The 11,171-nt window shown below is 51.7% G+C and overlaps 1 protein-coding gene across 4 annotated transcripts in view; it reads right to left on the bottom strand.

Annotated features, from left to right (window-relative positions):
- Positions 1-147: 147 nt before the first annotated feature.
- LRCH1 (leucine rich repeats and calponin homology domain containing 1) overlaps positions 148-11,171 on the bottom strand; it is a 149,691-nt gene continuing 138,667 nt past the window's right edge. For 2 of the 4 annotated variants that reach the window (XM_037129510.2, XM_053665466.1), the window contains exon 19: positions 148-2,228. In XM_037129510.2, coding sequence (XP_036985405.2) covers positions 2,118-2,228 — 111 coding nt within the window. In that variant the 3' untranslated portion in view covers positions 148-2,117. Of the gene's footprint in view, positions 2,229-5,852; positions 8,616-11,171 lie in introns of those variants that run through there. The other 2 variants (XM_037129495.2, XM_037129501.2) reach the window with 2 other exon arrangements.

Raw genomic sequence — 11,171 nt, 5'->3', positions numbered from 1 at the left:
CCACACGCATTTTATTGCACACTGAACAGGGCACAAGGATCTTTAAGATGACTTCGCCCCACACAGGGCTGCGCTTAGAAGGAAGAAAGCCGTTTCACGGAATATAAAAGCCATTTGCGTTAGACAGCTTCAAGAAAATGCTGAAAATTAATGTCGAAAGAAAAACTTTAATTTTGAAAAAGAAGTCTCTCACAACAAGGATTACAAGCTTCATGTTGCCATATATACACGTAAGAACAACAGACACTCCAGGACCCTGCACTCTGAATGCCCGCCAAGGCGCAGCAGCCGAATCCCGCATCTGCAGCCACGCTCAGAACCTCGCTCACACGGAACACGCTCCTGGTCCGACACGTCTCTACAGATTCATGCGATTGGACAACAGGTGTTTGCGCAGTACAGGAAAATACTAAAATACATCTTAAGTTAGGTTAAAGTGCACAGTACATTTCATAGGAAGTTACTGAAAGCTGCCAATGCAACCGCGATCGTCAGTCACGCTCCTGCCTCGCCCCGCGCGTGGCCTCGGCTGACGTGCCACTGCGCTCGCGAGACGGCGACAGGGGGCGGACTGGGGTACCCTCGACTGCGGGGCGAAGGCCGGAGCAGGGAGCTGCCTGCAAACAGGTGGGCGTCTGGACGCCCTTCCTGTGCTGCTCTCCCCGCTCCCGGGTCCTCTCAGACCACGCGGCCTCGCGCACGCCACCTGCTGGACCTTCTGCTAAGCTCCCCGCGGGGCTGCGTGCAGCGCCCTCGCCGACTTACTGACTCACCTCTAGCGTTTCCCCCCCGGAGACCGTCAGCCTGGCGGCGCTTTGCAGGCTCGTCTGAAAGCCGCCACCTGGGTGACCAAACATGAGACCTTCCCCCTTTTAAAACTGGCAGTTGCGGGAAGTGCCGGTTCCCCGACTCAGGCCTCGGGGGTCTCACGGGAGGAGCTCTGGTCTGCCCGCAGCGGAAACTGACCTTCACGAACTTTTTGGTTCAACGAAAAACTCAGCATCCTCTCCGCGCTCCCATCCCACTTCCTCGGGATCTGCCTTTGGTGCTAGACTTCTTCCATGACCCGAGTAACAGTGCAAAACGATACTTCAAGACTCATGAAGCTGACACTTGAGGCTTCTTTGGGTTAAAATGTGAATGTTTTGTGTATAGCAAAATAAGTATGAATCCCCAAAAATAGTTGTTCACATTTTATCTTCAAGTTTAATAATGTCTTTTGTTTTCCTTCTCCCCATCACAGCTATTTACACATCACTCTGGGTGCTCTCTGGATTTCGGTCGTGTATTGTGTCGGGGGACCGTGGGCAGGGGAATGCAGGCACGTGGATGGAATGTAGAAAACATAAATAAGACCAATGTTATAAAAACCCAAGTGGGAGCAACGCCTCCCCAGAAAACAGTTCTTGACAGAGGAGCACCTGTGTTTTGCTGAATTGTATTTTTTTTTTCTGAGTCACATATACCATAAAACATGATTACTGAGACCCCGGACTACTGCACGCCAAAGAGGATAGAAAATAACTCAATATTTATAATATTAAAATAAAGTGTTTAACCACAAAAAAGCAGTAATAAAATAGTTTCCTAATTTACAATTTGCATCCAAAGGATGAATAACCATTCACTAATAAATAATATTTATATAAATATTTTGTATGTCGAAAATAGTTTTTTTTTTTAAAGGCAATGGTCTCAAGAAACATCTTGAAAAAATTTGGTGGTGAAAACTTGACTGAGCCCCCCTCCCCCCATTCAATACACAATGAGTTTGGCTTTAGTAAAACTAGTGCATCTTGCTGTGGAACAGCTGTGCTTGGTGTTTGGTAATGGCCGTGGGTGGGGGCGGGAGGGGCGCATGAGGTTGCGAAAGGCCTCGATAGGCTGTTCAGTTCTTCAGGACCAGCTGCCTCCCTGGCTCCGAGAAAAAACACCTGTCACACTTGGTGTCGTTGGAAGTCAGTTCTGAAAGGCAGAAAATGTTCTCTTGGGCCCTCCCTTTTATGCAGCTGCGGACATGGAGCATGGGCAGTGGGGGCTGGGGGCGGGGCCGAGAGCAGAGTTCCGGATCTCTGATGGGAGGAGGGTTCCAGCAGGTCCGAAGACGGGGGCTGGTTTCATGTGAACAGTGCCTTCGTGACAGTCACGTCTAGCAATGCTTGCACTGTGACGCCTACTTTGACCAGGCCCTTCTCCTCGAGGATGTGATGGGGCAGACACAGCTTATCCTAAAAGAAAGAACAGACATCAGTTTGCAGATGACCGGCACGTCGTCACACCATCTGGCCAACGGCACTGACGGGGGTGAAGCGGAGCTGTCACACATCTGCCTTGTCATTGCAGACTGCGGTCCCTCCCCTGCTTTCAGCCCATTACAAAGAGAAAATAACAGTGATTTTACTCCAGTGAGTGTGGTTCCAGAAAGGTGCTCGATCATCCCCAAATCTGCAGAAGATCTGAACATTTAAAAAACCTTTACACCAAGTAACTGAGATACACACAGTCAGCTGGAAACTACACAAAGGTCACACTAGTTTGTATTTTTTAGACAGAGGGGTAGAGAAAAAGAGAGGGGAACATCAATGTGTGGTTGCCTCTGGTGCACCACCTACTAGGGACCTGGCTTGTAACCCAGGCACGTGCCCTGACTGGGAATCAAACCAGCGACCCTCTGGTTTGCAGGCCAACACTCAATCCACTGAACCACACAGCCTGTGGCTGGCTTGCAATCTCGTAAAGCAAAATCGCAAACAGCCTTTCACACATTTTACAGCTACTCATTTATATAGACCATACACTGTTCTACTGAGCAGGAGCTTGGGCTCAATTCATGTTGCTTCGTGTGACCTCCGGAATGCAGGCGTGCTGACGGGTTGGTCTTTGGGGCTTACGAGCAGCTGTGCAAATAAATGGTGTTCAGCAGCCTCTCTCTGAGTCTCTCTCACACAGCGGTGAAAGACACAAGCGGCCTGCTACGTTCTCACACTATTTTTGCTCTTGGGAAATGTCCAGCACATGCGACTCAAGGAAAAGGATTCCTCTGTCCCCTCCCGAATGCTCCCGAATGCTCCCGAACTACTGTCAGTGCTGACACTCCCTGTTGGCCGAGTCTGTACACACGCTCCAGCCTTCCTGGGTCCTACTCGGGTCCTGCTTTAGAGGGGACAGGTCTCCTCTGGTGACCGCCCTGGTCCCACTGATGAGCAGCAGCTCCAGGGGTCTGCAGAGGGTCGGCAATGGCGGTCACGGCTGGGCAGACTGAGGGCTCCGTGGAGGCAGGGGTGGGCAGGAACTGAGGCCTCAGCCTCCTGCTAACAGGACTTTGGAGACAGAAAAGACCAAGCAGCTTAAGAGCACCACCTCTCCAGGGCCTTAATTTCTCCAACCAGCATTTATTCCTCACCCTCCAGGTGTCCTCGCACCTGAGCCAGGTGCGGGTCCAGGAGCCTGCCGCCAGTCAGCCCTTCCAGCTGGAGACGAGGAGCAGACAGAACATGGAAAAAGGTGCCCGTGCCTCCCTCGTGCCTCCCTTTCCCTCGGCGCCTGCAGGAGCCCGCAGGTGCAGAGGTTACTCCGATGAGGTGGCAGGTGCCTAAAAAGACCAGCGTGAGGTCACAGACACCACGCACAGCAGGGTGGTCCTGCTATGGGGAGGGGCTCCGGGAGTGAGCTAGAGGCTGGGGTGGGGGCGGGACTGCTGCGGACCCACAGCTGGATGAGAGAGGGCAGAGAAGGGCCGCCGCCCCTGGTGCATAATGGACTCTAAGCTGAGATCGCCATCCATGTGCGCGGACTTGACACGCATTTAAACTTCAGTGTTAGAGAAGCCAGCAGAATCCGGCAGCACGCTGTTCTAATGCAGCCACGGGTTTCTTTCATCGTGTTTCTTTCTAAAGCAGCCGACAGTCATAAAACACTCTCCTGCCTAGAAGGAGTGCTTCCGGGCCCCTGTGAAGAGCACACGCTCTGTCCCCTCGTCACCAGTGGTGGAACCCGTGGGGTTTGGCTCACAGCCCCTCTCCCACCCTCCTCAGGACCCTGGCGCACAGGGCTGCCCAAGGCAGGCCGACCGGAAAGACGAAATGCAGCGTCAACCTCCTGGGTGCGTCCTAGGCGCCTGGCATGGACACAGGTGTGCACTGGTTATTTCTTCACAACAACTTTCTAAGATCGATACAGTACCTTCACTTTACACGGAGGGGAACTGGGGTGGAGAGAGGTGACTTAAGTAGCTTCGCTGAGGGCACACAGCTGGTCAGCACTAGAACTAGGATCTGAACTCTCCGACTGCAGGTCAGGCTCCTTCCAGACGTCGTGCTGCTTCCCGGGACGCCTGTGATCAACAACCAGTGCGTCCGTTTTGAGCCCACGAGACAGGAGAGGCTCCGGCCCCTCAGAGTGCTATCCAGGCAAACCTGACACAACCGACGTCAGGTGGGGGGACCCAAGAACCCCCGGCTTGGTGAAAGGCATTAGCTCTGCCACTCGGCTGTCACACGGAGGCACAGACAGCTCGTTCTGGCAGGAAATACGTCACAGGAGCAGGCAGCCCACCGCCACCATCACCGCCTGGCTCTCCTCTCTTCTGTCTCCCTCAACCCCCAACAGCTGCCCGCCCGCCTCCCAGGCCAACTGCTGGGCAAAGCGACGTCCTTCCCGGCGGCCACCTCATCTCGTTCTGTCTGCTTGTAAAATGTGAATCCCTGGCGCTAGGCCGGCTGCAGCCTGACATGTGATGGTCCACAGTGTTTGGATGTCAGAGACTTCACGTTCCTGCTCTGCTCCAGGGGACCACGCCCACCACGCCCAGGCAGAGGCGGCTCCTTTCTGTCCGTCGGCCTCCCGCCTCCCCACCAGGCTGCCGTCCAGGCCCCCCTCGCCTCCCTACCCGCACACCTGCCCCGGCTACGCCCACATCTCTCCCAGGTCTCGGGGTCCAGGGGGCTCCACAGACCACCTGCCCACTCCCCCACCCCATCACCGTCAGGTCCGAGTCATGTGCCTGACCCGCCACAGTCCTCGCCCCGCGCCGCATCCCTCTGTATTGGTCCGCTGGGTCCGCTACATCCGCGGTCCGGAAACGTCGGCCTGCCCACCAACCCAGCCCACAGCCTGTTCCATAATGAAGTTTTACTGAAATGCTGCCACTCCCGTTCACTTGCAAATCATCGGCAGTCACAGCAGAACCGGCCTGGCCCACAAAACCTCAAGCATTTACTACCGAGCACTTTACAGAAACCAGGTCTGATTCCCAGTTTAGGCCACAGGTTTCTGAGGACAGGGCGGTCTGTCACGGTCACTGTCTCACAGCCAAGGCCTGCTGTGGGCCGCGCACGAACACTGAGCCACTGGTGTTGGAGCGATGGAGCAGTGAACACTGGCGTGAACCAGATTGTGGCCAAAACCCAAGGAACCAGCCGGGCCCCGGCAATCAAAGAGGGAAAAAGCACAGAGTCTACATACCTGATTGTTACTGAGAACTAATTTCAGAATCTGAAGCCTCATTTAAAGAAGACAAAGCCCCTGGATAAAACCATACCAAAATATTTTTCCTGTAATATGAACTCACTTCAGGCTCCTGAAATTCTAATCCATAGTCCATCACCTTTACGCTGAGAGTGAAAAGCACCTTTTATTCTTACGGTGGGGCAGGTGTAAATTATAATTTCCCACTCACAGTGGCATCAGCACACCAAGGGCCTTTCCTTCTCTACCCTCCTTGAAGAAATTCCTGCTCAGTTGCCTTCCTTCTGAGTTCACAGGCCCCCCCCCCCCCTCCGTCACCCACCCCATTTCATGAGCATCTCTCCCGGAGGACAGTAAGCTCGGTCCAAACCACGAATCCACACATAGAGGAAACTAAGAGGAACCAGTCGTCACACGTTGTGGAAATCCTGGCACTGAAAGCGGATGTGCCACCGGGCAAAGGAACTAGAGAAAGAGAACTTTCTGTTTCAAAAAGAAAATGTAAATAAATACTTGGTTCTTTTTATCAGGCGTGGGAAGGACATGCTGAAAAAAAATGTTCTTTCTCATCCGATGAGGGAGATCTAGTTTGCACACATAACCTCACAGCTCCGCCCCTGACCATCTCTCAGGGGACGAGGCAGCGGCCCGGCTCCCCAGCACACGGCGACAGCAACATCACGCGGGGACAAGGGGCTGGCGCCAGGGAAGCTTGGGGAAGCACCAGGGACGGGCTTACTACGCTGCACAGAAGTGAACAGCTTGATAAGGGGCGAGACAGGTCGCTGGAAGTTTTGTCTAAAGGGCTGAACTCACTGCGTTCTGCTGGCTGCCGTGCCACTGCATGAGAAAGTGCCACCGGACAGACGCCGAGCGCAGCCGCAGGTCAGGGTGCAGGCCCAGTCGTGACGTGAGGGATGAAAGTGTGCCCAAAGACTACTTTAGACTCCAACTGAAAATCAGAATGCAGGCTGGGAACAATGGCAAGTCAACACGGAACATTACATCTGCTCTCACGTGGTTGGTCTACTCGAGTTTTACTGACGTCTCCTCCCGGGTGGCCGCACAGTGAGGCGTCTCTCTTCTCCGCCTCGGCCGCCCCCAGAAAGAAGCAGCAGAAACCAGCAGTGGCGACCGTGGACGGGAGGCCCGAGCGCCTTGCAGGGCTGAGGAGAAACACCCAGCGCCACTCTGGGTGTGCGCGGACACACGCACCGCCGAGAAACACGCGGAACAGTCACCTGAAATGTGTTTATTAGGCAGCTTACGGCGCAGGGGGCTCCGCAGACGTGGTACAAAGGGACTTTATTTCGTTACAGACTGAAGGGTACAAGAGAGCACCAAAGGCAATTCAGTACATGTTCACACACGGCCGAGGTCCACTCGGGCACGTCCACACACCCTGTATGTCACCGACCAACACAACATCGGAAGGAAGAGGCTCCGTTAACTGGAGACATTATCACATAGAGAACGCCTCCCGTTAGAAACTCTCAGCTGACTCAGCAACAAAGAATCTTTACAAATAGACGCTCCTGGATTCATGGACCTGTTCGTGAAAACAAAGTTACCGTCTTTGTAGCCATCTGGGAAGGCCCCTTGCATCTTAGTGAACTAGGAATTTATCTTGACGGAGTTAACTCCATCAGCTCCCCAGTTTAATGAACATTATTTAGCAGCAGGTACAGACTGAAAAATAGGGGAGACCGTGTTAACTTTGGGGTAGGGCCTTCTCATATTAGAAAAAGACCCCCCAGAACAAGGAATATCTTGGCCTAGACAATATTCTACTGGTTTTACCTTTTAATTACAGGCTGATCAGATGGCCCCGCAGCAGACACATTGATAATTAATATATAATCCTTTAAGCTTACTTAAAAAGAAAAGCAGCTTGCTAACAAGGTTACAAGGACATTTGAATTCACTGGAGACATTACAGTTCCAAAATAAGAACAATCTTATCATTGGCTCCTGCCACCGTAACTCAAGCCCCAGGGCCAAGAATGTTCCATGACTCACAGCTTTATTTGAAAACAAATACAGTCAAATCCATCCTATATTCTGGACCTGCTGTGACGATGGGGCGTAGCAAAAGCCAAAATGAGCCATTACAGTATGTAAAAATAGACCTCTCTTCTGGAAAGTGCTTTTCTAAGAGCCTGCAAGAGGCTAACTCAGAGCAAGCAGCAAAGACATGTGGGAATTGGTGTGCAAGCGAATCCTCCAGGGGGCGCTCTGACGGAGACAGCCTCTCCCTTCCCTGGTCTCCCTTCTGCCCCAAAGGCAGGCAGGCAGGCGGACAGCTTTGTCTGGAGCAGCAGGGCCCTAGGCTGACTCAGGGCAGAAGTGGGCGGCACCCCTCCCTGGGTCCCCTTGCGGCTGCCACTAGAGGAAACAGTGAGGAATCCCGCTGAATGGTCAGCAAAGCGGTCATCCTCCACATGGAATTTTTAAACTCGGTCAGTTGTGCTTTTACTAAAGATTTGTATGGACCGAACTGGGCCAAAATGCAGTGGGTTTTTTTTTGTTTGTTTGTCTCCCCTGCAGCTCAACTGCCCAGTCCCAAATTAGGTTGGATTCTACTTAAAACACTGCAAAGGAATGATTTTCATATTCCCCTTTGCTCCTGCTCTGGAAGCTTCTTGCACGCTGCCCAGGGCAGTGAATCCCACCGGGCGGGAGAGGAGGGACCAATGGCACCGCGTGGATGAGGAAGCATGAGGTAGCGAGAGGTACAAACACACTGTCGTCCTCGTTTTACAGTAAGTTACCTAATGGGACAGCACTCCACTGGGGCTTGTGCTTTTGGAAAATCGGATTTGTGGATGTTCGGCCTCCACACTGGACAGGCTACTGAAGGGCTAGCAGGGATGGGAGTTTGCGAGGCAAAGGCGCAGGTGGAGGAGGGACGGGGCCAGAGCGCACGCAGAGTGCCCAGGATGCTATGTGGCCAGGGCGCTGCAGCGGTAGGTGACATAGATCAGCACTACACACAGGACATGGACAAGAAAGAGGCTCAGAAGGTCCCTGGCGCGGAGGACAGGAGTTGGTTGTGGGGGTGTCTCCCCGAGGGCCAGCAGAGTGTCAACGGTCTTTCGAATGTGACGAAAGTCCAAGTGCAGGATGTCACCCGGAGAGCAGAGGTCAGCCTATTCCGAGGGCAGCCGTCAGGACAGAAAGAGACAGTGCACAGCGTTAAAACCGAGTGGAGCAGCTGGAGAGAAGCACACACTTCTGGTTACTAGCGAACAGCCAGAGCTGCCGCCTACTGCGAGCGGGCGGAACCTGTCCCTCATCAAAGATTTCTGTCCTCATTCCAAAGTAGCAGCAGCACGCCCAATGTGCTTTGTGAGAGCAGAACAGGGACCCTTCACCCCCAACCTCCCTGGGAAGGGACAGAACGTTCTGCAATTTATACATCATTCTGGCATTCAGCAGTTTTTAATGTTCAAGGGGCATCATGTGCTCACTGATGGCATCAAATCAGAGGTTTTCACTTGGGACATTTAGGTCTTAACCTTACTAACAAAAACATATACATATAAACTTTGAAGTTTCACCCGCACTTTTCCTCACTCTCCTCTTAATGCATTAATTAGGTCTCTCCACGTGTCAAACAGCAAGTTTCATGGTTTTGCAGCGACACATGGAAACTGGGGAGACTTATTAGCTAAGAGGTTACAGAGAAAGTGCACTCCCACGCAGGTTATCGTGTGAATTTCTTCACCATGAAACGGGTGTGGGGCTGGCGGGCTGTGCGGGCTGAGGTCCCCCCGCAGGTTTTGCCTACTTTAGAGCCACCACGCAAGGAGGCAGAGCTCGTATTTTATCAATTAAATGCAAAAATGAGAAGCTCAGTCCGTCGATTCCACCTTCAGGTGCCCGCTACTGCCGAGAAGCAGACAGTCTGAATTCCTGAGTCAGGCACAACAACAGCTTAAAATTCACACTGATTGTAGTCGCTACCTTGGTAAGAAGGAAGTCATGGTTTTGTGTCCAAATTAAACAAGGACTGAAGGTATTTGTGATACATTTCATAAGTGCTGCTTTATTTATAAATTATGCAAAGCATTTAAAATATAGATAGTATATATTTTATGACATACTTTGATACAATATTGCCCTGTGTTTTGCCTTCATTGTTATGCAAATATAAATCACAAAGCAACTGCAAGATGATTTCAAAGTAGACTTTTGTCTTGCTTGTATCTTCTGATGCCTCAGGTTGGGAGGGATACTATCATATTACCTGGGCTGAAGGACACTAAGAACATTCTCATCTTATTTTAATTTATGAAGGTATCAACAAGAGATTTTTTAAGACAATACATCACGTTATATCTACTGAGACTGTGTCTGTTCCCAGTAGATTTGGAAGAACCAAGCTACCACTGTTATCTTCCCAAGCATTAAAACATGTACGCATAGACCGGATTTCACTGGGAGAAAGATGCCAGTCAAAGATTAACAGAGGGAGAGAGCGCTAAGAGACACGTTCTATTGCAATACAAATTTTCTATTGCAATGTGCTTAGCCAGTGAAATACGAGCAAAACAGACGGAAGACAAAAGGCACTCACCAAATAAAATGTGACTTCAACAGACGTGGTATTTCCAGGTCAAACGCAAATCCTTCTACGTCCAGTGTGCATTTCTATAATCCCCCCACACCCTATGGAACCTGTCTGGCCCGCACCCCAGCAGCTGCACCAGAGAGCCCGAGTCGGCCGCCTCTGCAGTGTGAAGTGCACCCATTCAGCAGGTGGGCAAGGCGCCCCATCCTTCAGCTCCCAGAAGCAATTTCGTGATATCCATGATGTGGGCTTCATTCAGACTAACTCAGGCTGGGCCCAGACTCACAGTCCATGGCGATCTGTCTGAATTACATTGCGATCCCTAAAGGAAAAGGTGCGGGTTGGGGACTGTCCTCCTGCAGGGAGCACGGGCACTCTGCCCCGAGGGCCGCTCTCAGTGTCCACCAGGCATCCTCCGTCCTCCACAAGGAAGCTACGATGGGAATCAGCTACAACTGCTGGGGAACCGGGGAGTCTGCGGACCCCATTTCAGTCTTAACGAGAGGGGTACAGAGGTTACACTATTTTCTCCCTTAAAATCAAAACAGGGAAATACTAAAAAGGAAGGGAATTTAAAGAGGCAAAAGGCTGCCATGGATTTACAAAGCACCAGTAATTACTGCCAGGCAGTGAGAAACGCAGTGAATATACTCGAGTCCCTGGAGGCCAGTGCAGCCGCCAACGCTCGTTACTGGGGGCAGAAACCACAGTCACCAGAGGATGGCCGGGCTGTCTTACCGGCCACAGCCCAGGTGCTGTGTCCAACAACAAAGTGCATGTCCAGTCTCGGCTCCCTTCTCATGCACAGAGGGCAAGTCTGTTAAATTAAGGAAAGACCTTGCTCCTCAAAGAGGTGTGGGGCCAAAGCTGCTTTTTAAAATCGAACAGAAGAATTTCCCTAGTGAACCAAATAAATACCTACTTTTTAATACTTTTCATGTTTTATAAATTAGAGATTTCTCTTCACTAGAGTCAACACTACAATAGCCCTATATCTGGATCCATTTCGAAACCCACAATAGCCAACCATGAAGTCAGGGGCTTCTATCAAGGTCAGGGGCCAGAAATGGCCAAGCTGACTCAGAAAAGGCAAAGGAAGCCTCAGTATGTCAATAAGCCTCGTGACCCCCAG

Source organism: Artibeus jamaicensis, unplaced genomic scaffold (genome assembly GCF_021234435.1).
Source record: "Artibeus jamaicensis isolate MK-2021 breed Jamaican fruit bat unplaced genomic scaffold, CSHL_Jam_final contig_415, whole genome shotgun sequence".
Lineage (NCBI taxonomy): Eukaryota > Metazoa > Chordata > Mammalia > Chiroptera > Phyllostomidae > Artibeus > Artibeus jamaicensis.
Note: the sequence above shows the minus strand (reverse complement) of the source record. Positions and strands in the feature narration are given on the sequence as shown.